Source organism: Phoca vitulina, unplaced genomic scaffold, assembly GCF_004348235.1.
Source record: "Phoca vitulina isolate PV1807 unplaced genomic scaffold, GSC_HSeal_1.0 scaffold1, whole genome shotgun sequence".
Taxonomy (NCBI): Eukaryota; Metazoa; Chordata; class Mammalia; order Carnivora; family Phocidae; genus Phoca; species Phoca vitulina.
The window spans coordinates 18,085,635-18,113,344 of record NW_022589704.1 but is presented as its reverse complement, the minus strand read 5'-3'; the positions used below and the strand labels follow the sequence as shown (position 1 = coordinate 18,113,344).

Genomic DNA, 27,710 nt, shown 5'->3' with positions numbered 1-27,710 from the left:
AAGTTATTGGTAGTTAAGTTTTGGGAAAGTCGAAGTTATACATGGATTTTCAGTTGTGGGGGGAGGGGTCAGCACCCCTAACCCCTGCAATGTTCAAGGATCATCTGTATTAAGAATATCTGCTTTTTGGCTTTTCATCAGCTCTCTGGAAATGAAGTCATAAGAATAAAGTCTTCTTTAAGTAGCAAATTCAGGACAAGACTGTACAAAAAAGTCCCCAAGATCCAGGAACCTGTGTGCACTATTGAATCTTTGTATCAAATGACTGTCATCTGCTAACAGGGTTTGAAAACATTTTTTAAGTGATCTCTATGCCCAATGTAGGGCTCAAACTCATGATCCTGAGATCAAGAGTCGTATTGTCTACTGACAGAGCCAGCCAGGTGCCCCAGGTTTGAATTTTTGTTGGCCCTGAATCATCAACAAGCACAACTACATTAAGTACTGACTTCTCTTCCTCTTCTGGGAGGAAGGTGTGCTGACTATGTCAGGTGTGAGGATTCCAAGTTTTTGCCTTTTTCCACTAAAAGCCCTGAACCTTATTCTAGGTTTTAGGATGCTTGATCTTGATGATCCTCCATATCCAAATTCACTTGGCCACCATGAGCCAGTCATTGAAGTCGCAGGGGAGTCTCTTGAAATCTTCTGCCAGCAGTAATGTCACATTAAAGGATTTCTAATATAAGTTGTTGGATTTCAGGCATACATGCAGAGTCACCCTTCTCTTAACAGATTCCAGAAATTGAGCATTTGTTGGGTCATTGTATGGTTTCAGCTCCCCATCATCTAAACTGAAGCTGTTGCTGAAACTGTTATAAGCAAAATCTGAACATCCTGTGGCTGATTTTCTCCATAGATGTAGTCAGACTGCTTACGAAAGAAATGCCCCACTCTGTACCCTCCACATGCAAATGACTTTGATTTGTCATCACTCAAAGCTCTTGTGGTTTCATTCAGAGGGACAGTCCCATGTTCCCTTGCCTCTTTGAAAAGTTCATTCACAATTTTTCCAGTTGAAGGTTGAATTACATGTGATCCCCTGTACTCATGTTCATTTGCATAGAACCTTACAACGGAGTGATGTGGTGGGCAGCACCTCAACCAAGGGAACATATTTCCAATAGCAGGAAAACCTTTGAGGTGGTGTGCATGTGCTTTTAAAGACTGTAACTGTAGGTCTGTCACATTTGGAAGATTTGCATTTCATTTCATTTTTAACTAATTCTGCCAAGGCGAATTTATTTCTTGATACATCATCACTTTGGTTGTTTTTAGGTTTCTTTGCAAGGTCTTCACTTTTTTTTTTTTTTAAGTAGACTCCACACCCAGCATGGAGGTCTATGTGGGGCTTGAACTCACAACAATGAGATGAAGACCTGAGCTGAGATCAAGAGTCGGACGCTTAACCAACTGAGCCACCCAGGGGCCCCAGGTCTTCCCATTCTTATTACATTCTGTAAATTCTGGGACCCTTGCCTGGCTCAGTCGGTAGAACATATGACTCTTGATCTCAGGGTTTTGACTTCAAGCCCTACTTTGGGTGTGGAGCCTACTTAAGAAAAAAAATTTCTGCAAATCCTGTGTGCTCGGGGGCCTTGGCCCTGTAGACCTCCTCTCTTATCCTCCAGCCCTCTCCAGCCAGCTCCCTCACTCTTATCCTTTGTTTCTTTTTTCCCTTCCTCCTTCCTGTGTGTGCCTGTGTGCCTATTTTTTCCTACTTTTTAGTTTGAATGAACTTACTAAAGTCTTCGTTTACCACTGTTTTTGCCTCCTCACTTCTTCCTCTCGGATTCATTTTTTCTTAGTGCTGATCTAGCCTCCTTTACATTTACTTCAGAGTAAGTCTGTAAGTGTTAAACTTCTGGTTCCTCCCCTCCCAACTAAAAAAGTCCTTTTATTTTCACACTTGAATGATGTTTGGGCTGTGTATGTAATTCTAGATTCAAAGAGATTTTTCCTCTTGGGGCGCCTGGCAGGCTCAGTTGTTAGAGCATGCAACTCTTGATCTCGGGGTTGTGAGTTCGAGCCCCACATTGGGTATAGAGCTTCCTTAAAAATATGTAAAAAAATAAAAAATAAAGGCCTTTTTCCATTAAAAAAAGATATTTTCCCCTGAACTTTAAAAATTCTCTCTTTTTCTCTTGCCCCTGCTTTTCAATGGGAGACTTCCTGTCAATACAATGGTCATAACTTTGTAGTTCATCTTTTTTTCCCCCTCATTGGAAATTGTCAGGATTTCCTCCATACTTGGCATCTGCAACTGCGTCACAATAGATCTGCACTTTGGTTTTATAAAAGGATCCTGATTGGCATTTGGTGGACTCTTTCCTACTGAAGGTTCATGGTTTTCTTTCTTCCTGGGACATTTTTCTCTTTTATTTATTTGAATAAAACTTCCTCTCACAATTACAGACCAATATCCCTGATGAACATGAATGCAAAAATTCTCACTAAGATACTAGCCAATAGGATCCAACAGTACATTAAAAGGATTATTCACTATGACTATGTGGGATTTATTCCTGTGCTGCAAGGGTGGTTTAACATCTACAAATCAATCAATGTAATACCCTACGTTAATAAAAGAATGGACAAGAACCATATGATCTTCTCAATAGATGCAGAAAAAGCATTTGACATAGTACAGCATCCTTTCTTGATTAAAACTCTCCATAGTGTAGGGATAGAGGGAACGTACCTCAATATCATAAAAGCCACATATGGAAAGCCCACAGAGAATATCATTCTCAACAGGGAAAAACTAAGAGCTTCTCCCCTAAGTTCAGGAACATGACAAGGATGTCTACTCTCACCACTCTTGTTCAACATAGTACTAGATGTCTTAGCCTCAGCAATCGGACAACAAAAAGAAATAAAATGCATCCAAATCAGCAAAGAAGACAAACTCTCACTCTTTGAAGATGACATGATACTCTATGTGGAAAACCCAAGAGACCCCACCCCAAAATTGCTAGAACTCATACAAGAATGCAGCAATGTGGCAGGATATAGAATCAATGCACAGAAATCAGTTGCATTTCTATACACTAACAATGAGACAGAAGAAAGAGCAATTAAGGAATTGATCCTATTAACAATTGCATTCAAAACCATAAGATACCTAGAAATAAACGTAACCAAACATGTAAAGGATCTGTACTCTGAAAACCAAAAAACACTTATGAAAGAAATTGAGGAAGACACAAAGAAATGGAAAAACATTCCATGCTCATGGATTGGAAGAACAAATATTGTTAAAACGTCTATGCTGCCCGGAGCAATCTATACGTTCAATGCAATCCCTAGCAAAATACCATCAACATTTTTCACAGAGCTGGAACAAATAATCCTAAAATTTGTATGGAACCAGAAAAGACCCCGAATAGCCAGAGGAATTTTGAAAAAGAAAAGCAAAGCTGGTGGCATCACAATTCCGGACTTCAAGCTCTATTACAAAGCTGTCATCATCAAGACAGTATGGTACTGGCAAAAAAACAGACACATAGATCAATGGAACAGAATAGAGAACCCAGAAATGGACCCTCAACTCTATGGTCAACTCATCTTCAACAAAGCAGGAAAGAATATCCAATGGAAAAAAGACAGTCTCTTCAACAAATGGTGTTGGGAAAATTGGACAGCCACATGCAGAAGAATGAAACTGGACCATTTCCTTACACCACACACAAAAATAGACTCAAAATGGATGAAAGACCTAAACGTGAGACAGGAATCTATCAAAATCCTAGAGAAGAACATAGGCAGCAACCTCTGTGATCTCGGCTGCAGCAACTTCTTGCTAGACACATGTCCAAAGATAAGGGAAACAAAGGCAAAAATGAACTATTGGGACTTCATCAAGATAAAAAGTTTTTGCACAGCAAAGGAAACAGTCAACAAAACCAAGAGACAACTGACAGAATGGGAGAAGATATTTGCAAATGTCTTATCAGATAAAGGGCTAGTATCCAAATCTATAAAGAACTTGTCAAACTCAACACCCAAAGAACAAATAATCCAGTCAAGAAATGGGCAGAAGAAGATGTACAAATGGCCAACAGATACATGATAAAACACTCAACATCGCTTGGCATCGGGGAAATACAAGTCAAAACCACAATGAGATACCACCTTACACTAGTCAGAATGACTAAAATTAACAAGACGGGAAACAAGAAATGTTGGCAAGGATGTGGAGAAAGGGGAACCCTCCTACACTGTTGGTGGGAATGCAAGCTGGTGCAGCCACTCTGGAGAACAGTATGGAGGTTCCTCAAAAAGTTGAAAATAGAGCTACCCTACAACTCAACAATTGCACCACTGGGTATTTACCCCAAAGGTACAAATGTAGTGATCTGAAGGGGCACGTGTACCCCAATGTTTATAGCAGCAATGCCCACAATAGCTAAACTATGGAAAGAGCCCAGATGTCCATTGACAGATGAATAGGTAAAGAAAATGTGGTATCTATATACAACGGAATATTACTCAGCCACCAAAAAGAATGAAATCTTGCCATTTGCAATGATGTGGATAGAACTAGAGGGTATTATGCTAAGCGAAATAAGTCAGTCAGAGGAAGACAAATACCATATGATTTCACTCATATGTGGAATTTAAGAAACAAAACAGAGGATCATAGGGGAAGGGAGGGAAAAATAAAACAAGATGAAATCAGAGAGGGAGAGAAACCATAAAAGACTCTTAACTGTAGGAAACAAACAGAGGGGCTCCTGGGTGGCACAGCCGGTTAAGCATCTGCTTTCAGCTCAGGTCCTGATCCCAGGGTCCTAGGATAGAGCCCCAAGTTGGGCTCTCTGCTGAGCTGGAGTCTGCTTCTCCCTCTCCCTCTGTTGGCCGCTGCCCCCCTGCTTGTGCTCGCTTTCTGTCAAATAAATAAATACAATCTTAAAAAAAAAAAAAGGAAACAAACTGAGGGTTGATGGAGGAGAGAGGGCTGGGGAGGATAAGGTAACTGGGTGATGGGCATTAAGGAGGGCACATGATGTAATGAGTACTGAGTGTTATATAAAACTGATGAATCACTGAACTTTACCTCTGAAACTAATAATACACTATAATTAATTGAATTTAAATGGAATAAAATAAATTAAAAAAATAAAAACTTCCTCTCACATTCTATTTCCTACTTTAGAACTCTTTTTTTTTAAAAGATTTTATTTATTTGAGAGGGAGAGAGAGTGGGGGGAAGGGCAGAAGGAGAGGGAGAAGCAGACTGCCCGCTGAGCAGGGAGCCCGGTGCGGGGCTCAATCCCAGGACCCTGGGATCATGACCTGAGCTGAAGGCAGACGCTTAACCGACTGAGCCACCCAGGCACCCCTCTACTTGAGAACTCTTATTAGCTGATACCGAAAGTTTTAGATTGGTCCTCCATATATCTTAGATTTTCCTTTCAATAAATACTTCCCATATTTTGTCTTCTACTGTGTGATACAAAAACATATTACCCATTTTGGTTGTTCTGTTGAGGGATTTTTGTTGTTTCATAATCATGTTTAATTTTTCCTATTTTGAATATGAAATACGTACATGAATAATCATGTTTGTATTTTGTCTTGTACTGTGTGGTACAAAAACATATTGCTCATTTTGGTTGTCCCATTGAAGGGTTTTTGCTTCATAATCATGTTCAATTTTTCATATTTTGAATATGAAATAAGTACATGAATAATCATGTTTGCATTTTGTCTTGTACCACATGATACAAAAACAGTGCCCATTTTGGTGGTTCTGTTGAGGCGTTTTTGTTGTCTCACAATCATGTGCAGTTTTTCAGTTTTTTTTTTTTTAAATGCATGTGTTATCTTTTTGCCTCCAAGAATGTTATAATTATTCTGAAGTCCTGTTCTTGCTCTATGAGCGATTTCACTGGGTGAAAGTTCTTCTCTACGCTGGATTTGATAGCTCTTTCAAGATGTTGATTTTCTTCTTATGTTTGATAATTGCTCATTAGAAACTCAGCTTTTATCTGAGATTTCCTGTTAGACTGTTTGCGCTCTCCATTTCTGTGCTGTTTAGCAAAAAGGGGGATGAGACAATGGCATGGTGCACGTTGTGATACACTGTCAATAACTGGCTGGAGGCATATACTGATGGGGGAGAATTTTGGCCGCTCATCTTCCGCAAATGTGCTTCCCTTTCCTCCTAGGTGTCACCAGCTATGAGGAACAAGGTCCTTTCTTTCACCTAATGATCTCATATCCACTGCTCTCACCTGGAGGCAGGTAGCTTGCTGGAGTTTCTCGGCCCCAGGAGACAAGAAGGGGGAGTGTGTGGGGGCTGGTTAACATGCTTGGTGCTGCCTATTTTGGCACCCTGAGTCATCAGTGCCTTGTTGGTGACTTCTGAGCCCCAAAGCTCCCAGGATCCACCCTCTTTGAGCCTTGGAGTGATTTTGGTGCTGTTTTCAACTCCTGTGGCGGTCAGTCGATTGCTCTGCACATTTTGGGCCGTGGTTTTCTTCTCTGACCAGTTCCTACCTGCCATCCAGCTTTTAGGGAATTCTCATGGCTTCTGGTCCACCAGGGGCTCTCCTTGTCGTCCAGGGTGATTATGAATTTATATTACTTTTTTTTTTAAGATTTATTTCTAAGTAATCTCCGCACCCAATGTGGGGCTTGAGTTTACAACCTCGAGATCAAGAGTTGTATGCTCTTCCAACTGAGCCAGCCAAGCGCCTCTATATTACTTATTTTTTTATCTTTTGTATGTTTTCATTTCTAACCAGCTGGGATGGAAGGGAGAGGCTACAGCGTGTATTCTGTTTGCAATCTTGGACTGGAACTATCTATACCATAACACTCATCATGTTGATGGTAGGCAGAATAAAAGGCCTCCTCCCTCCCCCCCAAGATGTCTGTGTCCTAATCCCTGGAACCTGTGCAAATGTTATGCTAGATACCAAGGGAGAATTAAGATTGCAGATGCAATTAAAGTTGCCAAACAGCCAACCTTACAATATGGAGATTATCCTGGATTATCTGGGTGGGCTTGATGTAATCACAAGGGGCCTTAAATGTGGAAGAGGGAGGAAGAAGAGTTAGTGTCAGAGGGATTGATGCGATGAAAAACCCAATTGGCCACCGCTGGGGGTGAAGATAGAAGGGGGCCAGGAAAGTGGGCAGCCTCTTTAAGCTGGAAAAGACAAGAAACAGGTTCTGCCCTGGAGCCTCCAGAAAGGAACACCGCCCGCCCACACCTTTATTTTAGCCCAGTGAGATCCATTTTGGACTGCTGACCTTCAGAGCTGTAAGATAACAAATGTGTGCTGTTTTAAGCAACTAAGTTGGGTGTAATTTGTTACAGCAACAACAGGAAGTGAACACAATGTTGAAATGTGATTGTGGGTGTCTGTCCTTCCACCTTACCCCCAGCTTCTAGAGAACAAGAGCCATACTGTTGTCTCCTTTATTTCCTGGGAATCCAGTACAGGATCTGGCACCCAGTCAGGGCTCAGTCAATGTTTGTGGAATGAATGAGAGAATGAAAGGCTGCTCTCACTTTTTTTAAGATTTTATTTATTTATTTCACAGAGAGAGACAGCAAGAGAGGGAACACAAGCAGGGGGAGTGGGAGAGGGAGAAGCAGGCTTCCCGCCAAGCAGGGAGCCCGATGCGGGACTTGATCCCAGGACCCTGGGATCATGACCTGAGCTGAAGGCAGACGCTTAACGACTGAGCCACCCAGGCGCCCCACTGCTCTCACTTTCTGAAGTAAGATTGCAAAGCAGCCACTACCTTTCCCCTTCCCCAGGGCCTGGACACCCGAAGCCCTTTGATCGCAACTTTTCTTGGCTTTCCTTGTCCCCCATTGCGTGTCTTATGCTATTACACTTGCAGCTCCCTCCCCTGCTGTGGACCATGGCCCTCCGCTCTCCAGCCTGTGTGCAGGAAGAATTGGGATGGAAGACACGGGTCACATATGTACCCGACTTTGCCCACAGGCCTTCTTGCTCTCCAGGATCCTGCTGCTTTCCTCTCTTCTCCCAGGGGCCTCCATCCCCATTCCCCAGCCAGCTTCTGTGCTTTCCCAAGCAGCTTGAATGAGGGATGTAGCTTTTGGTTCATCTCTTTTGAACCACAAGGTCCCCATCTTTCTTACAGCACTTCTGAAACCCCTTCCCTTATGATCCCAGAGGTTTCCAGGAGAGACAATGAAAAGAATTAAAGGCACTCTCAGATGACCTTGGGTTTACTATAAAGCCACCCAGGGACTCCCTCAGTTCATTTTCTGCAGAACTGCAAAATTCCCCAGGCTGGGCTTTCCGAGCTGTTGCTGGGTCACTGCGATATTCTTATTTTGTTGCTTCTTTTTCAGGCAGCCATTCTCAGGCCCTGGCTTCTCTAATCCCGAGCTGAGATTGGCTTCTGCTTCTCTGGCTTTCCCTTCGTGTGCCTTGTGTCAGTCTCTCTGGGAACCAGGCTCTGATGGGCTCACTTGGTCACAGTCTAATGCACGTTCTCATGCCAGACCTCCTGTAATGCTGCTGATTTGTTCCATATGTTTGATTCTGGTAACCAGGCCAATTCCTGGGCAGTCTTTTGTGGCTAGGTCTGGTAGCAGAGCCAAGAGAATCAATGTGTGGTAACTTATGTGGCAAGAACTGCCTCTGACCACTGGGTCCTGGGGCTGTCCGTGCCAGGCACATGGACGCCCCTAGAGCGCAAACTCCTCTAACACAACTCTGTTTTTGCAGGTGATAATTCACACCTCTTCATTCTCTTCCATTTGCCCCCTTTTCCCACTCCATGAAGATACCTAGTTAATGAAACAAGTAGATCATCTAATTTCACCCTCCCGACCCACAACTCAATTTCAAGTGTGAACTTTTCATTTTGGAGGCATCCTTAGGTCTGCATCATCTGGTCTGCTGCAGGAGGCTGGAGCACCTCAGCAGTGAGGTCCGGATCTAAGATGATGGCTCATGTCTTAATAAGGAACTGTTACTTCTGTTCCCCTGTGGGCAACAGTCTAGGGGCCTGCATGCTCCAAAGGTATCAGAAGCAAGCGGGACCAGGACTCTGAGGTTTGTATTCTCTGGTAGATAACTTTTTTTTTTTTTTAAGATTTTATTTATTTATTTGGCAGAGAGAAAGAGAGCACAAGCAGGGGGAGCAGCAGGCAGAGGGAGAGGGAGAAGCAGGCTCCCTGCCAAGCAGAGAGCCTGATGGGAGCCTCTATCCCAGGACCCTGGGATCATAACCTGAGCCGAAGGCAGATGCTTAATCGACAGCCACCCAGGAGCCCATGTCATTTTTTAAAAATTTATTTATTTATTTATTATTTTTTAAAAATATTTTATTTGACAGAGAGAGACACAGCGAGAGAGGGAACACAAGCAGGGTGAGTGGGAGAGGGAGAAGCAGGCTTCCTGCAGAGAAGGGAGCCCGATGTGGGGCTTGATCCCAGGACTCCGGGATCGTGACCTGAGCCGAAGGCAGACACTTAATGACTGAGCCACTCAGGCGCCCATGTCATTTTTTTTTTTTTTTAAGATTTTATTCATTTATTTTAGAGAGAGAGGGAGAAGGAGAGAAAGAGCACCAGTGTGTGTGTGGGGGGAATGGAGCAGAAGGAGAGAGAGAGAATCTCAAGCAGACTCCCCACCAAGCATGGAGCCCGAGGAGGGGCTGGATCTCACAAGCCCGAGATCACGACCTGAGCCTAAATCAAGAGTCGGACACTCAACCAACTGAGCCACCCAGGTCCCTCTGACTTTGTCATTCTTGTATGACGACTCTTTCCTCCCTTCTAGAACTCCACCCCTGCTGCCTAAGCTGGTAACCAGCTCACCTTTCCTTACCCCTTTGATCACAAGCATTTTGCAGAGGCTACCCCAGGGAGATTAAAGGAGTCAGGGTGCTACCAGTGACAGCTGGTTACATTTCACCGCTCTCCTCACACTTACGAACATGACAGTGAAGCCTGAGGTGGATGAGCTGTACCTCTCTAATACCAGGTCTGTGCTGTGCTGGGAGGTTTTAGTCATATGCTTGGAAGGTGCAGCGGAGCATTTTTTATTTTTGGGCAGCTCATTGTCCTCAAACGATTGAACAACTCATTATTTGTATCATTAAAGTCAATTGATCACATATAGCAAAAAAAAAAAAAAATCCATGTAATCATGGTTATTCCTGTATTGTGCTCTATTGATCTAACCATTTTTGTCTACCTCTTTGTCAGTATCATGCTGCTGTGGTTACTGCTGCTTTCTTTACAGGACATTTTGCTACTGCTAAGGCAAGGCCCCTATTAGTGCCTCTTACTCTTTTTTTCCCTCAAAATGTTTTGGCTGTGCTCATGTGAGTCTTCCAGAGGAATTTCAGAATCAACCTGTTAAGTTCCAAAATCTCCCCATTGGGATTTTGATGGAAATTGCATTAAATTGACATCATCATCATATCAAATCTTCTCATCAGGAACATTTTGACTTTTCATTTATTTAGGTCATTGTTAATGTCCTTAAAGTTCTCGGGTTTTCTTCATATATTTCTCAAAATGTTCCAGGTATATACTCTCTCTTTTTTTCCTGTTTCAGCGAATGGGATAATTTTTTTTTTTCCATTTCAGACTTTAATTTTTAAAAAAGATTTTGTATTAGTCAAGGTTCTTAATGGTAGCAATTTACAGAGATACACTCTTAGGCAAAAAAAAAAAAAAAAAGTTGGGTGGGAATTCTTTGGAAGGTGGCCAAGGCGTCCTCTGCAGCCTGAGGGCAGAAGGGGGAGTGGGCCTCACAAGGGGGCCTGGAAACAACTGCTTAGTTTCTCTGTGCTGCTTCTCTGAGTAGATGTTTTCCTCTCCCTCTGTAGTTTATAGCTTTCTTTGCTGCTCTCTTTGTCTCACTCTCACATTTCTGGGAAGCAAAGTGATGTAGAACAAATCTGGCTACAGGGTCTATCCATATGAGTGGAGCAATTCTCAGAATCTACAGGCTGGGGAGACACTCCTTAAACAGATTTCAAAGCTCCGTAATGCCAGGAATTTCAAAACAATCTGTCTCCTCTTGCCTAAGAGGGTTAGAGTTGGCAGAAATGGTATGGGAGAACCCTCCCTTCCTAGTTCCAGGTGATTGATAAACAGGGGCCAACAATCATCACTGCTCTGGGATTAATAATTCAACAAAAATATATTGAGCCCCTACTGCTTTGCTGTTCACGATGTGCTTCTACTTACTTCATTTTGGCTCAGATCACATAGTATCCCATAAACGCTAAATTGTGTGGTTTAGGGACATAAATTGCCATTTCAAATATTTTGACTGTAGAAAATAAGATCCTTCAAATTTTGCAACTTGAGATAAAGATAACTATATTCCTACCCTCAACTGGCATAGGATTCATTTTGATTTCCCTCTGTAGAAAAAGCACTTATTAAAAAAAAAAAAAACAACTCTCCTTGAAAACCAAATTCTGTTAAAAGACATTTTTTTTTTTCGGGGTAGGAGACTTTATTTCACGGGAGGGGTGGGAGGGAGAACCTAGACAGAGGGCAGCAGGCGTTGTGGTAGGGGGTGGACGCTTGGACAGGGACTGGGTTGGGGAAGGGCTGCCCCTAGGCCTGTTGGGAAGGAGAAACTACATTTTTCTTTACGTAATCTAGTTCAGTAGTTGGCCTCCTTTTTTGACTGGGAGCCAGGTGAAAGCTACAACGGGAACTTGGAACCAGGAAACTTTGGCAGTCTTGACGAAGTTGGTTACTAATTGAACGACCTTCGCAGGGAACCTCGCCTCTGGGAACATGCTTTCTCATTTTCAAACCCGGCGTAACAATTTCTGGATTCAGGGGTTATGAAAGGAAACACAAAAAGCAGAACACTGGATACACGTGAGGCATTACCAATCGCAATGTGAGTCTGACACTAGCGAAGGAAAAAAGAACAACGAGTTTGGAGGGACATTAAGGAAAAAGTCTCAAGGTAACTCGAGAGGTGGCACCTTGGCAAGCCCCAGCTCCTTCAGCAGATACCAAAAAACTTCATATGGCGAACACGCTTTCCTTTAATTGGAAAACGAGTGTTCGCTTTGGCCGAGTCCTTTCCTCACTGAGAGAAAATCCCATTGCTCCAAACAGTGCTTCCCCGCCCAGTCTGCAAACAACGAGTCAGGTTTTCCTCACAGGCCTGGAGGGGCCCTGCCGAGCCGAGCGGGAGACCCACGCTGAGCGGGGCCCACAAGCCGGGCGGGGGTGGGAGCAGGGATGAAGGGGCCCACCTTCTGGCCCCAGCAGGACCGACTGCCGAGGGACCGCCCCGTCCGCACCAAGCCGTCCCCGCCCCCGTCGGGCACGTAAGCACGACTTAGGTCGTGACTTCCGGCAGCGCAGCCGTGCTTTCCGGTTGTTCCGCCTACCCGCCTTCCTTCCGGGGCGGGACTTCCTGGCCATTATTGATAGGTGCCGGACTGCAGAGCTGGTGGGAGGAGCACACAGGAGGTCAGTCTGGGGGGCCAGGCCTTACGCTCCTCGAAAGGGTACCCGGGAGGATGCTCTTCCTCGCTCTCTTTCTCACTTTTTTCTCCCCGCGAGCCCTCGTTTGCGCGGACGTCCTGGGCTTTTGGTACCACCCCCCCACCTGAGGCTCTTCCGCTTCCTCTTTTCCCAGGCTCCGCCCCCAGCGTCCCGTGGCCATGACGACCGCCCAGCGGGACTCCCTGGTGTGGAAGCTCGCGGGGCTGCTGCGGGAGTCGGGTGAGTGGATACGCGGTTGATCTGGGGCTGGGGCAAGGTGCGGGTGCACCTTGCCTTCCAGAGACACTCTCCCCCTTAGGAAACATAGAGTTACAGCTGATTAAGGTTACGAGGGTTCGGGCGTCAATTCATTTTTTTTTTTTTTACTCCTCTGAAGTTTATTCTCTCTGGTGCCGTTGCTTGCAGGGTCCTTTGTTTTTTGACATTTCACACCTTAGCCATCCTTCGAGACCCAACTCCAGTGCCACTTCCTCAATGCGTTCTCTGAAACTCTCAGAGGAAAGTGATCTTTACTTGGCTGTAAATCTCTGGAGACCCGGGACTGGCATAATCATTGCTCTGTGGCAAGGCACTTAGTATAGTTAAAAGCACGAGATTTGGAGTCAGATGCGCTTGGGTTGGAATCCCAACTCTTCCAAACGTGGCGAAGTTGTTTAAGTTTTCTGAGCTTCAGTTTTCCACAGCAGGAAAATGGCATAATGATTGTACTTAACTCGGAAGGTTGTTGTGGGGATTAATTTTAACCCATGTAAAGCATTTAGGACGATGTTTGCATAATATGTAAGGGCTCAAAATTGGTAGCTATTGTTACAACAGTTTCTTCTCTCCGTGCCTGGGCACAGTGGAGCCACAGTGGTTCAATGTGTGGTTGACATTAGTTGTGGTAGAACAAGCCCTGATTTGAGATCAGACAGAAGTAGCAACTTCCTGTCATCTATGTAAGCTCAATCAGTGTTCTTCTCCAAGCCCCAGTTTCCATCTCTTTAAGGGGTGGTCAGTAGTGCTTCTCTTTAGGAGATTCTGATGAAGTTTAAATGAGGTAACAAAGTTGTCTGCCACATACCACCTGATTAATGTTAGCCGCCTGCCCGCACTCCGTACTCCTTACTCCCACTGGTGGTGTCTGTGGAATCTCTTTTTAGAGCAGTTTTACTTTCTGGCTTGTTTTATTAACTGTGTACGTATTTTATCTCTTCTACACTAAGAGGCTCTTTGAGGGTGGGGAGAGTCTTTGAACCCTGTCCGCATCTATTGTTAGTGTCTAGCACGTGGAACATCTTTCATGTAAGGTTGTAGGATTTATCTGTTTGTTCAGCACAAATCTGACCTGGTGCTCCAGGGGTTAGGGATGATGGTGTGTGTGTGTGTGTGTGTGTGTGTGTGTGTGACTGTAAGAGGTACCGAGAGATTTTTATGATGATTGGAATAGTTTTGTATCTTGATTGTGATGTTGGTTATAGGAATCCACACCAATGACAAAAAAGTGGCATAGAACTATAGGTACATACCAATGTCAGTTTCCTGACTTTGATATTTACATAAAATGTAAACATTGGGGGAAACTGGGTGAAGAATATAGGGTACCTATCTGTAATATTTTTGTAACATGTTTCGGCTCTATCATTGTCTTAAAAAAATAGTAAAAAAAATATTTCTCCATGCCTACCTCATAGCTGTACGTTTTAGGTGCAGTGGTGGGTACCAGGGTGATCAAAAATGTCCTCAAGGATGATAGTCTCATTAGAGAGAGCAATTTTAACACGGAGATGGAGAATAATACCTCAGTACTATAATGAGTGGTTATTCTTTCTATGACATGCATTTTGGGATGGTTTGAAAATTTCTATAAGTGTGCATATTACTTTTGCAATCAGAGAAGTAAAGATGAAGTACATGGGGTATCTGGGTGGTTCAGCAATGGAGCACGCGACTCTTGATCTCGGGGGTGTGGGTTTGAGTCCCACGTTGGGCATAGAGTTTACATAAAAAAAAGGCGAAACACCCAACCAACTTGTACGTAAAGTGAGTGATTATAGCATAAAAGGGCAGCAGTGTTACACACTGAGAAGCCTGCCTGGAGGAGGATAGTCTCGAGCTGGGCAGAGTGGAAGGGAATGTATCAGAAAATGAGGAATCTGTGAACTGAGCTGACTGTATTCCCAGCACCGTGAGTAGACCAGACTCTCTTGAGCAGATGGTGAAAGAAAATTCGGAAAAGTTGGTTGGCTGTAGTGAACACAAACTCCTGTCATCAGGCTGAAGAGTTAGGACTTTTTGTGAAGATAGAGGGGAGCTGTGGAAGACTTTTGAGGAGGGAGGAGACAGTATGACCCCAGCAGTGGGAGATCTACCGTATGGATTGGAGTGGGTGTATCCTGGGTTCACAGAGTCTCAGAATAAAGGGGAAGACCCCTTTGTTATGTTCTCCTTCCTGTCTGCCCCTTTCCCTGCAGGTGACGTGGTCCTGTCTGGCTGTAGCACACTGAGCCTGTTGACCGCCACCTTGCAGCAGCTGAACCACGTATTTGAGCTGCACCTGGGGCCATGGGGCCCTGGCCAGACAGGCTTTGTGGCTTTGCCCTCTCACCCTGCCGACTCCCCTGTCATCCTCCAGCTTCAGTTCCTCTTCGATGTGCTGCAGAAAACTCTTTCACTCAAGGTCGCTGCAGTGGGAATGGAGTAGGATGTACGAAGAGCCCAAGAGCTGGGGGGGTGGGGGCATGGGTGCAAGAAGTCAGCAGGGCCCAGATGGAGAGGGTGTGAGAGCTGTGGGTGGCTGTGTGAGTGGGGAGAGGCCAAGGAAAGGGAGGTGTGCTGGCCTCAGTGACATGAGGTTTTTTCTTTTAGCTGGTCCACGTCCCTGGTTCTGGCCTCCCTGGGCCCATCAAGATTTTTCCCTTCAAGTCCCTTCGGCAGCTGGAGGTATGGAGTGTTGGGGGTGCTGGCACACAAAGCCCCGTTTGGGGCAACCTTTTGGGAATGGGGAAAGCGGTGGCCCCCCTTTGGTGGGTGGGCCAGGCCTGAGTGTGTCCACTGCTCTGCAGTAACGTGGCATTCATCTCTTCCGTTTAACGCTTCCCTGAACCATAGTTGGATTTGTCATCTTTTCCCTCCCCATAAAAGAAGGAATTGAGGTGAAGCCTCTGTCTTGTGAAATTCTGTCTCACTCCCTCCCTCCCTCTCTCCCTCCCTCCCTCCCTCCCTCTCAGCTCCGAGGTGTCCCTCTTCATTGCCTCCGTGGCCTCTGTGGCATCTACTCCCAGCTAGAAACGCTGATTTGCAGCAGGAGCATCCAGGCATTAGAGGTAAGGAGGATGGGGGCTGGGCCCAGATCCCTGTTCTGAGGGACATACAGGACCAAGCTCTGCCGTTCCCTTTTCTTTGCAGCCTTCCCTGCTTCCCGCTTCCCTTCAGACAGTGGCCTTGCCCCCTCTGCTGCACTCCCGTAGTGCCGTGTACCTGTCTGTCGTTTATGGTCACACCTGCCATCTTGTATTCAGTATTCTTGTATCCGTCTCCACATTCTTCCCACAACAGACTCCTGGGGGCAGGGCCCTGGGCTTGCCTTCAGTCTGTCTCTGCAGACCAAGCTTAGTATATAGAGAACAAATGAATGGCTGGGGGACAATGGCTTGGAGCGGGGAGGAGGGGACAGCGGAGGTAATGGAGCACCCTATCTTAGGAGCTCCTCTCAGCCTGCGGTGGTGACCTCTGCTGTGCCCTGCCCTGGCTGGCTCTGCTCTCTGCCAACTTCAGCTACAACGCACTGACTTCCTTAGACAGCTCCCTGGTGAGTGCCTCAGAGGGAAGGGGGTTTGGGGAAAGACGGGGGGCCCTTAGGGAGGAGGGCCAGCTGGCTGCCTGGAGGTGTCTGATTCTCTGCTGCTTTTCCCATCTCCCCCCGCCCCCCAGCATCTCTTGTCAGCTCTGCGCTTCCTGAATCTGAGCCACAATCAAGTCCAGGACTGCGAGGGCTTCCTGATGGTGAGTGTGAGCAGGCTGGTTGGGGCTGGCCCCACTTGGCTCTCTGGTCATCCCACTCTGACCCTCTCTCCTGGACCTGTCCCCCACCTCCCCCAGGTGGGGCTGTATCCTGGAGGCAGTACTCTTGGGGAACTCAGGCTGTAGCGTAAGAGAAGCCGGTGTTCAAATCTCAACTCCTAAATTGTTGTGTGACTTGGGACAAACTAAGCTCTGAGTTTCTTAACTGGTCAAGCAGAAATCCTAGGAGTACCTGTTTTTATAGTATTAGAGTGGTCATGGAGGTTGTGTGATGTTACTTAGCCTGGTGTCTAGCTCAGAAAAGGTAGCTTGGGGATGATGGGGAAGAATCTTCTCCAAGTCTTATTGTCAGGGACAAACAAAGTTGGATGGTAGTTACTGTGGTGAGAACAGATTTTAGTAACACACTATTGCAGTAGTAATAAGCTATCGTGGTATGTAATCAGTAGTAGAACCATTTTAATTTGTAATAAACTTTAGCATAAACTAAACTCAAATTTGATTTGTGCAGAGATTACTGGATGTTTTAAAGGCATAGTGAGGGAGTGGGCAGGAGAAGGCAGGGACTTGAGCAGATTCTTTCGTTGACCGAACTAGTCAGTTTTAAACCTCTGAAGTCAAGGAAGTGGAAATTTACAAAAAGCAGGAAGGGGGTGTTGGTCCATATGAAATCCATCTGGGTCTGGGATTGCTAACTGGCGCCTGCCAGAGTTAGCCTTCTACCTTCCTACAGAGGCTGGGAGACGGGGGTTCTGTCTTCAGCTGTTGGCTGGAACAAACTAAATTCTTCTGGCAGCCTTGGGTTTTTCTAGGAGGGAAGGTAAAGGGGCTGGAGTTGTCTTCCCAAGGACGTGGCCTTGAGCTATTAGGAACTATGCTAGGATTTGTTCAATTCTGTTAACGTTTGGTGGGGGGGGTGGAGGATGGGATGAACTCATTTGTGCAGAGAGTATGCAGTCTTTATAGGCTAAGGTTGAGGCCTACTTGAAAAGAAGGCTCAGAGAAGCCCGGCTAGAGTCTGGTCAAGGAGAGAATCTTTGTCACCACCCCCTTTCAGGACTTGTCTGAGCTCTGCCATCTGGACATCTCCTATAACCACCTGCGTTTGGTGCCAAGAATGGGACCCTCGGGCGCTGCTCTGGGGACCCTGATACTGCGAGGCAATGAGCTCCGGAGCCTGCAGGGTGAGTGGGGAGTGTGGGGGGCCAGGGAGTAGGAGAGGGTGGGGTGAACATGGAGGGTAGAGGGCCAGTGTGAGACTCAGCCTGGGACCCGCATGCCTCCAGAGCCTCAGGTGGGCCTGCGGGTAGGTGTGAGGTGCCCAGGCTGGTCTTTCTGCTCTTACCAGCCCCCCGCCCCCAATATGCCCTTCCTCCCTGCTCGCCTCCACCCCAGGCCTGGAGCAGCTGAGGAAGCTGCGGCTCCTGGACGTGGCGTACAACCTGCTGGAAGGCCACAGGGAGCTGGCGCCGCTGTGGCTGCTGGCTGAGCTCCGCCAGGTGGGTCCTCAGTGCTTCCGGGACCTGGGGGCCGGCTCTGCGCCTCTCCCTCCCTCCCCCGGCTGATTCGGTGAGTGCCCTTCCTCACACAGGCAGGCCCAAGGCCCATCTCAGTCTCTTCTTCCTGCCCTTCAGCTCTACCTGGAGGGGAACCCTCTGTGGTTCCACCCCGCGCACCGAGCGGCCACTGCCCAGTACTTGTCACCCCGCGCCAGGGACGCTGCAGGCGGTGTGAGCGATCTTCTCCTGTCCGCTCTGCTTTCCCTGTCCTGCCTGTCCCACCCCCTGCCCCGTCATCCGCCCCCCACCCCAGCCCTGGGTGAGGGGCCGCAGCCCTGGCCCCCCTGCTTGTTAGGCTGCCCCCGCCCCGAGCCTGCTGGTCCCTGCAGGGCTAGGAGGGCTCCCCTGGGTGGGTGGGCAGGTACCCCGCCACCGACGCAGCCCCTCCCCTTTTATCTTTGCTCAGTTCCTTCTTGATGGGAAAGTCTTGTCACTGACTGACTTTCAGGTTAGTGTGCGGGGAGCGCTGGGGGTGGGCCATCCAGGAATGATTTGGGAGGACATGACAGGGGTCCCGGGGTGGGGGTCTTTCTGGGCAGCTACAAAGTAGGGCCCATCCCTTGGCTAGGCCGGTAGGGCAGAGGTGCATCTCTGGCTCCAGCCTCGCTCTCCTTCCCGTTGTCACACGCCAGACTTCCACATCCTCAGGGCTTGGCTCCTCGGCCCCACCTCTGCCCTGGTCAGCGGGGAGTACTGCCGAAACCTCAGGCGGCCCTGACTTGAGTGACAGCATCTCCTCAGGGGGCGTTGTAGCCCAGCATCCGCACCGGAAGGTTAAGGTAAACAGTGTCCTAGGCCACCTTCGCCTGGGGTTGGGTCCCTTTCTGGGGGCTCTGGGTTGTGGATGGGCTGGGAAGAGAAAGGCCTCATCCTTGCTTGTGGGTGGGGTTTTCTGGGTTAGGTTGAGTGTGTGGCCACAGACGGCAGGGTGGGAGGCCCCGGCTCTTCTAGAGCATCGGTCCTGTGTCCACCTTCAGAGCCGAGTCCGTGTAAGGCGAGCAAGTATCTCGGAACCCAGCGATACAGACCCAGAGCCCCGGACTCTGGACCCGTCCCCAGCTGGTAAGTCCTCTGTGGCCCCAGCTGCCCTTGCCCTAAGTCCTGTCTTCAGGCTCTGGCCCCAGTCTTCACGGTAGGAGGGATTCTGTCTGAGGTGGAGCAGAGCGTTGTAGAGGGCCTCTTAGGCTTTCCTCTTTTCTAGTTTAAGGAAAAAGGAGACCACCCCTGGGTAGCATTTTCCAAAGTGTTTTTAAAGGAACATGAATTGTGTGGGATGTCGAGAGGTCACTTGCTGAAAGGATCCCATGGGAAAAGCTGGGCTAACCAGAGTTAAGTAGGCGTCCTCCCCCCAGGACATCTCAGGACCTCCAGTTCGCTCCCGTGTATTTCCAATCTCCCCAGCAGCGTATGCTGCGTGGTTCTGACTTGTATGTGGGCACGGCGTTCCATAGAACATGCTTTGAGACATGCTGCTGAGGGGAAGCCTTGAGTCTCCCTCTGATCCCCACCCCCCATCACATCACACACCTTTAGACTTCACCCCAGGGAGCAGTTGCAGAAGAGGCTGGGGTCGTTGGGGGTCGTGGTGAGGGCACGGGCTTGCTAAGCGGTGCACCCCTCACCGGCCCAGGGAGGTTTGTGCGGCAGCATCGGGAACTTGAACTCATGAACAGCTTCCGGGAACGGTTTGGCTGTGACTGGCTGCAGTATAGGAATCACCTGGAGACCTCCGGGACCTCTGTTGTGGCTACCTCTGAGACCCCTGCCCTCAGCACACTGCCCCTGAGCCCAGGGTCTGTGCCCGGCCCTCCACCCCCAGAGAAGGAGTCACTGCAGGAAATGGCAGAGGAGGTCAGGCTCCTGCCGGAGACCCGGGAGGAAGAGGAGGTGGAGGAACAGGATGAAGTGGAAGGTGAGCACCGAGTGCTCATTCAGTGGCCGCCAGGGAGACCGGGCCAGGTGCTGGTGGTGTATCTGGGCGAGTTGGGAAAACCCAGACTTGGGGCAGCTGACCCCTTCTGGATGGAGGGCCACCCCGTGGGAGGGTGGAGTCGGGGATACCTCTCTCTTCTTACAGGTTGCTCTCCTGGTCTCTCCTCAGTGGAACTGTGTCGCCCCATGTTGGTGTGTCCCCTGGAGGGGCCCGAGGGCGTGCGGGGCAGGGAATGCTTTCTCCGGGTCACTTCCGGCCACCTGTTCGAGGTGGAACTCCAGGCAGCTCGGACCCTGGCACGGCTGGAGCTCCAGAGCCTAGAGGCAGCTGAGGTGGAACCTGAGCCTCAGACCGAGCATGAGGCAGTGCTCGAGGTGAGTGGCGGCATTAGGGGTCCTGGAAGAGGTGCTGGGCCTTTTGCTGGAGCCACTTGGGACAGCACAGCTGTTGGGTACCAGGCGCTGGGTCGTGAGTTTTCCCCAGTCTCTCGTTGGTACTTGGAGCAGAGCAGGGGAGCTGTGGGGGGCGAAGGCACGGCCCCAGACAGCTTGGAAGGCTGAGCTGAGGAGTAGGGCTGCTAAGCTAGAGTGTGGATGTCAGCAAGAGCATTTTCATGACATCCAAAGCTACGATTTTCTTCCCTACTGTCAGCATCACCCAGATCTCTCGGATCCCCTCTGTGCGCAGGGCTCAGATCCGCTTCCCGGGGCCCCTGTCCTTGTTCTGCGCTTCTCCTACATTTGCCCTGACCGGCAGCTGCGTCGCTATGTGGTGCTGGAGCCCGATGCCCACGCAGCTCTCCAGGTAACCGGGCCTAGAGCGAGGTCAGGGCACCGGGGGAGGCCTGAAGGGCCGAGGGCCAGGGTCCACTGCTCACAGCTGTGTCTGGCCCACCCTGTTTCAGGAGCTGCTTGCTGTGTTGACCCCAGCAGCCACCACATCTCAGCATGAGCTTGGGGAAGCGAGAGACCTGCTGCGGGGCAGACTCCAGTGTCTACGTTGTGGCCATGAGTTCAAGCCAGAGGAGCCCAGGTTGGGGTTAGACGGTGAGGAAGGCTGGAGGCCTCTGTTCCAAAAGACAGGTATGCGCCTTGCCCTTGACCTTCTGTCCATGGGACTCCCACCGTTTCAGAGACAATGGCTTTGAGAGAGGGAATACAGAGGGGGCACCCCAGGGAAGGAAGGAGTGGGGACCAACTTTTCTCTCTGGAGGAAAAATAAAACTGTCTGATACATTTGCTAAAAAAAAAAAAAAATGACAGGAGCAAAAGAAGAAATTAGATCCTTTTCTTTTTTCTCTCTCTAAAAGTTAGGAAATACGATCTCCTTAACTGTTGAAACATACTTATTATTTTTTCATAACTTGAAGGCTTTTTCCACTTTTTTGGCTGATAATTTAGAAACTCCATAAAAGTTCCTTAGCCCTCACTGCAGTATCGGGTGTAGTGCTGTCCTCTGAGCACGTTTGGCTGTTAAGTAAGATGCTTTTCGAGTTGGCTGAGGTGGTCCCGCCTTGACTGACCTCGTAAGCTACTTGAGATCAAGTGGTGCCTCATGGCATCTCCTCACACTCTGTTCTTTAAAGTGAGAGATTTTTCCACTGTAGATTAGTCAGAAAGCAATGTCTTTAAAGATCCTAAAGAGAAAAGAAATATTCTCGATACCATTTATGTTGAAATGCATGACTTTTAAAAAAATTATGTATCTGTCTATGTATCTATCTGTCTGTTCATCTATCTATCTATCTGACAGAGAGAGCCAGCGAGCACAAGCAGGGGGAGTGGCAGGCAGAGGGAGAGGGAGAAGCAGGCTCCCCGCTGAGCAAGGAGCCCAACAGGGGGGCTGATCCCCGGGTCCTGGGATCATGATCTGAGCCAAAGGCAGACACTTAACTGACTGAGCCACCCAGGTGCCCCGATTTTTTTTTTTTTTTTAAGATTTTATGTATTTGCGGGGAGCGGGGCTCATGAGCAGGGGAAGGAACAGAGGGAGAGGGACAGGCAGACTCCCCGCTGAGCTTGGAGCCCAGGATCCCGAGATCATGACCTGAGCCAAAGTCAGACACTTAACGGACTGAGCCACCCAGGTGCCCCAATATTTTTTTTAAGATTTTATTTATTTTGAGAGAGTGCAAGAGTGTGTGCGTGTGAGCAAGAGCGGGGCAGAGTGGGAAGGAGAGGGAAAGAATCTCGAGCAGACTCTGCGCTGGCTGTGGAGTCTGACTTGGGGCTGATCCCATGACCCTGAGATCATGACCCAAGCGGAGCAGAAACCAAGAGCTCGGTGCTTAACCGACTGAGCTACCTAGGCGCCCCCCGGGTGTGTCATTTTTTTGATCCTTGCTTTGCTCATTTGCAAATTGGGATCCAGAGAGTTTTAATTCTATTGTCAGAGGGTCCAGTATATGCCCGTTGTAGCTGCTCAAAGTGTTCCTTCTCTCGCTGCCGATCCCCGACCTGGATTCTTTCTTTACCTGATCCGTTCACCCATCCTGATGACCCTATAGGACAGGCACTGTCATCACTCCTATTACAGAGGAGGAACCAGGCTCAGAGAGCTTAGGTGACTTGTCATAATTGCTTAGATGACAGCTATTAAGTGACGGAGCCTGGAATTGGACCCGTACGTGGCACCCTGCTGTCCTGATCTGTTGGTTTGGGGCCTTCACACGTGGCTGGTGGAGCTTCAGAGCACATGACAGGCTGTGGGAGGGGCCCAGAGCAGTTTGGTTCTCTCTGAGAAGGCCTGAAATAAGAAGATGGGGTATATTTTGAGGAGGTCGTGGGCCATGGGTCTGGGTTTGCTCCTCCCTCACTGGGATGGAGAGCGGTTGACTAACTGGCCTGCCCAGGAAGTGGGGGGAGGGGGGTGTTGGGAATGGTGGGGAGCATAGGAAGCTGGAGATGTTGGCCAAGGTGAACCTGAGAGGGGGTGGGGAGCATGATGAACACAGTGGGGGGATTGTGGTGCTGTGTGTCGGGGTTCACAGGGACTGTGCTCATCCTTCCTTCCAGAATCTCCTGCTGTGTGTCCAAACTGTGGTAGTGATCATGTGGTTCTCCTGGCTCGGTCCCTGGGAACCAGCCACGGGGAGCACAGACAGGACGAACAACCGCCAGTTCCCTCGCAGACGGCCAGTGCCGTCCGTGACCCTCCTGACCCCAGTGACCACAGCAGCAGGGCTGACGGGGCCCCATCTCAGGCGCCGGTCTCCCAAGATCGCCACGGTTGGAGCCTCAGTCCCCGTGAGTAGAGGTGAAACGGGACCGAGGTGGTGTTCAGGGAGGCGGAAGAGTGCAGTGGTCGCCCGGGCAGGCTGACGGCCCACGGCTCGCCCCTAGCCCCTGAGCGCCACGGCCTCCGCTCTGTGGACCACCGACTCCGGCTCTTCCTGGATGTCGAGGTGTTTGCTGACGCCCAGGAGGAGTTCCAGTGCTGCCTCAAGGTCTGTGCCGGTCTGGCGCTGCCCTGCGCCCCTCCCTGGCCAGAGTGCCCGCTGTGTCCCCCACAGCAAACCGTGTCAACGCAGGGGCTCTGGAAGCCCCGGGTCAGGCGCCCGGTTTCAGCTCCCACGGTCACTCGCAGTGTGGCTACGGACATGGTCCTTGATATGGCGAAGCCTGTCGTTGCCGCTCCGCGGCGGGGATAGTGCTTCCTACCTCATGGGGTGTGTCGGTGGGCGCCCATGGCACTCACAGGGGGCCTCCCGTCACCGCTCTAAGTACCCAGTGTTATCGGTCCCTCTGCGGGCACCTAGCATCTGCACGACACTAGGATTTCGAGTAAATCCGTCTCGCCATCTGTCTTGTATTCTGCTGTGAGAAACCCGACGATTGTGAGGTAGGAAAGTGCTGGAATCAGGCTGAGGCATCGGATCCAGCCTGAGTGACGGAGCCTCCCCTTCTTGGGGAGCCGATCTAAGATCTAATCCAGGGCTTGAAAGATGAGTTCTAGAGAAGGTGGGGGATGGTCTGGGGAAAGGAAGCAGCACCTGTGTCGGGGGCCTGAGAGAGGGGCTAGCTAGTGGGGAGAAACTGTTGCTGTCGGGACAGCAGGGGGTGGGCTGGGGAGGGGGCAGGGGCCCTGGGAGGAGTTTGAAGAGGCAGGCAGGGGCCAGTTCAGGGGCAGCCTCAAGTGTCTGCCAGGGAGTTTGGACTTGATCCCAAGGGCCGCGGGAGCCCCGGAGGCAGGGGAGTGCCAGTTGGTTTTGTTGTACGGTAGTCCGGCAGAGTGTGGAGGGCGGGTCGGAGGGGGCACGATGCCAGGCAGGGAAACCCGCCGAGCCCGCCTGCGGGTCAGGGTGCAGGGGGGTGGCAGGCGAGGCCGGACGCATGAGCAGTGGGGAGGGTCGGGCCACGGTGACTCTGCTGTCAGCCCGGCAGCCGCCTTCCTTGTCCCCTCTTTCTTTCCTGTTCCCCGTAGGTGCCACTGGTGTTGGCAGGCCACCCTGGGGAGTCTGTGTGTCTCGTGGTGGTGTCCGACCGCAGGCTTTATGTGTTGAAGGTGACAGGGGAGATATGGTGAGCGAGTGGGGCCGTCAGGGACAGGGTGGGGCTCCCTGGGGGTCTCACGCCGCTCACTCTTTGCCACCACTCTGGCCCTCCCTCTCCACAGTGGGCCTCCAGCCAGCTGGCTACAGCCAGCCCTGGCCGTTCCCCTGCACGACCTGAGGGGCATCGAGCTGGGGCTGGCGGGACAGAGCCTGCGGCTGGAGTGGGCGGCTGGGGCAGGCAGCTGTGTCCTGCTGCCCCGAGATGCCAAGCATTGCCGGGCCTTTCTAGACGAGCTCACTGGTGAGAGAGGGAAGAGAGAGGGAAGGGAGGTGCGGGGAGGGGGGGTGGGGGCCGAGGGGTCATAGCTGCCCACGTCTGGCAGCCACGGTGGAGACAGACAGGTAATGGGACACATCCCCTTTAGAGGTTTCTGAAATGTGGAAGTCAGGAAGGTCTTGAGAGGTGGAGAGGTTAGGATAGAGGAGATGGAGTCTCTGAGGTTCCCTGTCCCTGGCTGGCTCTGTCCAGATGTCTTACAGGCTCTGCCCCCCAGCTGGAGGAACAGCGTCAGTGCCACAGAGGAGGAGGTGACCCCGAAGCACCGCCTCTGGTGAGCGGATAGGAGGTTGAGGCCACGGTTGGTGGCCAGACAGCCGCTCCCGGAGCCCGGGCCATCTCCGCAAGCCCCAGCCATGGTTGGGCCCTGAGCATCTGGGCCGGCCTGTCCTCATGCCCCAGCCACGGTTGGGCCCTGAGCACTTGGGCCGGCCTGTCCTCATGCCCACACCTCCCGCCCTGGTTCCTCCTCCCTGCCCCTCTCAGTATTTCCCACCCCCTGGCTGACCACTCCTTCCCCCCAGGCCATTGCTGGAGAGAGAGACTTCCTCCGAGCCGCCTCTGTTCTTCTACCTTCGGGTGTTCCTGGTGGAAGGTGAGGCTTCTGTCTTCTGTCTTGCCCCAGGCCCCTGGCTAGGTGCCCCCATTGCCTCTCTGTGCCCTTGTAGCATTTTCAGTTTCTGGAATCTGGACTTCTCTCAGGCACACCCCAGTGACAGCCTCGGTCTTCCGGCCTCTCTTAGTGGGGCCAGCAGGTTTCCTGGGTCCTCAGAGACCTTTGCTTTGGGGTGCAGGCTTTCTGTGATGGGGAGCAGATGGGCTGGGTCTGCTCCACCTAATCCGGTCAGAGGAGGCAAGCGGATCTTTCTCATGGGCTGGGTGGGGGGCAGGTTCCCTTTGTCTTGGGCCTCAGAGGTTTTGGAGGCTGGAGATGCCTGGAGTTTGGAAAAGGGAGAGGCCTGGCCCCCTGTGACCACCTTGGCAGGGTGTGATTCACCCCTCTCGAGTGACACCGGGAGGTTGCCCGGGGAGCTGGGCTCCTCTGTGGCTTTCCACTCTGGGCCTTGCCCTGTCTCTTTCCCTCCAGGCCCTGTGACCTGCCCTGTGTCTCTGTTGGTGACGCTGTCCACCCTGTACCTGTTAGAGGAGGACCCTGCAGGCTCCCAGGCAGAGCCCGCTCTTCCTGCAGCACCCGGCGGAGCCTCTGAGACGCGCCTGCCCTTGGGGCTGGGCCCTTCCGTGCGCGTCAGGGAGCAGTGGCCTCTCAGCAGCTTGAGCTCGGTGCTGCTCTATCGCACGGCCCCGGGGGACCTGCGGCTGGTCTTCTACGATGAGGTGTGTGTGTGAGAGAGAGAGAGAGAGAGAGGTGGGGCGGCAGTGTGGAATTGCGATGGGTAGTTGTGGTGGAAGGAACACAGAAGTGGGGCGTGAGGAGCTGGGGTGCTCGCTGGGTGTGGAGGAGCAGCAGGGAGAGAGGGTGGCAGTTGTGGGCGGTGGAAGCCCGCGGGCCTGGGGCCAGGCTGGTGTTAGCTGGGAGGCGTTCGCATTTGGATGGGCCCCCGGTGCCAGCCCTCTGCTCTTCCCAGCCGCCTTAGGCCTATTACAGATGGAGAAACTGAGGCTTGGGGGCATTAGCCAGTTTGCCTGGATCACAAGTGGTCAATCCAGGAATTGAACTCCAACCAGTTCCTTGGAGTTGATTCCAGAACTTACATTCTAGAAAACAGGGTGGATTAAAGAAACAAGATAGTAAACGTGGAAGCCTTCTGTTTGGGGGTGACTTCAGTAAGTGTTGTGCTTCAGAAGCTCAAAGTCTGGGTCTGCTGTGGAGGGGCACAGGCTTGGGGAAGGAAGCAGGCCTTGGGGCAAGGAGGGGTGGCGGGTCCTCCGCGAGTCTCCCCTCACTGCCACTTGCTCTGCCAGGTGTCCCGGCTGGAGAGTTTCTGGGCCCTTCGTGTTGTGTGTCCGGAGCAGCTGACGGCCCTGCTGGCCTGGATCCGGGAGCCCTGGGAGGAGTTGTTTTCCATCGGACTCCGGACTGTGACCCAAGAGACCCTAGATCTCGATCGGTGAGGCCTCCGTGCCGAGCCCGCTCTGGCCTCGGGAGCCATGGCTGCGGAAGCTCTCTCTCCCCGGACTCTGGCTGCGGACTTCTCCGGGAGGCCCAGACGACCCACGGCTCAAGGGCAGGCTGAGAGACATCGCCTGGCCTGGTCTGGCCCAAGGGGACAGGCTCCATGGTCAGTAGGAATGTTTCTCCTGCACTTTTTCTCAGGTATCAATAAAAGTGTTTCCCTTTTGGATGCCATGGGGAGAGTTTCCGTGTGACACTCAGGCCGCCTGCCATTCCTTCACCTCTTCTAGCAGAAACCGCCCCGCCCATAGCTCTCCCTCAGTGGACAGCCCAGCCTTGTCGGTCCTGTGAGCCCCCATTTCCAGACCCCCTCTGCCGCAGCTGATGGGAGCAAGTGGGACCCCGGGCCCATGGGCACCAGGCCTCAGCCAGCTGTGCCTGTTACGGGGGCCCGATGAGGAAATCGCTGCCGAATAAATGGCTGGACCAGTTCGGTTCTGGGCACTACTGAGGACCTCCGGCCACTGGCGCTCAGTGAGGGGGTGTCTGGGGAGAAGGGGTGTGGACTTGGGCTGTGGAGGAAGTGGTTGCCTCCTCTCAGCCCTGCCTCACGCAGCCCGACGGCCTGGTCAGGTGGACCCCATGCTTTCACCTCGGTCCCCGCAGCCTCAGTGACCCATTCCGGGGTGCTCACATGGCTCAGTTTGGTTGCTGGAGCACCCAAGAAAGAGGTGCGCTTTCCCCATGAGGGGTGCAGAGAGGGTAAGCCTGGAGCTGCCAGCCACGGCAGGGGAGCTTTCCTGAGAGCGGAGCCGTGCAGAGA

At 50.7% G+C, this 27,710-nt stretch overlaps 1 protein-coding gene and 1 pseudogene across 3 annotated transcripts; one reads left to right on the top strand and one right to left on the bottom strand.

Moving 5' to 3' along the window:
* Positions 1-665: 665 nt before the first annotated feature.
* On the bottom strand, positions 666-12,650 carry LOC116637808 (annotated as a pseudogene).
* On the top strand, positions 12,391-27,710 carry STK11IP (serine/threonine kinase 11 interacting protein). Of its 3 annotated transcripts, none has more exons than XM_032401340.1 (25): positions 12,391-12,454; positions 12,624-12,709; positions 14,944-15,149; positions 15,338-15,412; positions 15,700-15,795; positions 16,173-16,280; positions 16,403-16,474; positions 17,550-17,676; positions 17,888-17,991; positions 18,127-18,222; positions 18,458-18,499; positions 18,684-18,830; positions 19,029-19,113; positions 19,682-19,963; positions 20,153-20,358; positions 20,672-20,788; positions 20,889-21,066; positions 22,999-23,229; positions 23,326-23,429; positions 24,407-24,504; positions 24,599-24,777; positions 25,006-25,087; positions 25,338-25,408; positions 25,901-26,148; positions 26,737-27,710. In XM_032401340.1, exons 2-25 carry the CDS (start codon positions 12,649-12,651, stop codon positions 26,884-26,886), a joined length of 3,165 nt encoding a protein of 1,054 aa, XP_032257231.1. In that variant the 5' UTR covers positions 12,391-12,454; positions 12,624-12,648; the 3' UTR covers positions 26,887-27,710. The 3 variants fall into 3 exon arrangements, with proteins under 3 accessions (XP_032257231.1, XP_032257220.1, XP_032257240.1); XM_032401329.1 differs by having other exon boundaries at positions 20,129-20,358; XM_032401349.1 differs by lacking the exon at positions 18,127-18,222 and having other exon boundaries at positions 20,129-20,358.

Bases quoted from the DNA above. Each gene is read 5' to 3' on its own strand.
- STK11IP (XM_032401329.1), top strand. From the start codon at position 12,649: ATGACGACCGCCCAGCGGGACTCCCTGGTGTGGAAGCTCGCGGGGCTG. The intron at 24,778-25,005 runs GTGAGAGAGGGA...GGCTCTGTCCAG, and splicing joins CTTTCTAGACGAGCTCACTG to ATGTCTTACAGGCTCTGCCC. The intron at 25,088-25,337 runs GTGAGCGGATAG...CCTTCCCCCCAG, and splicing joins ACCCCGAAGCACCGCCTCTG to GCCATTGCTGGAGAGAGAGA.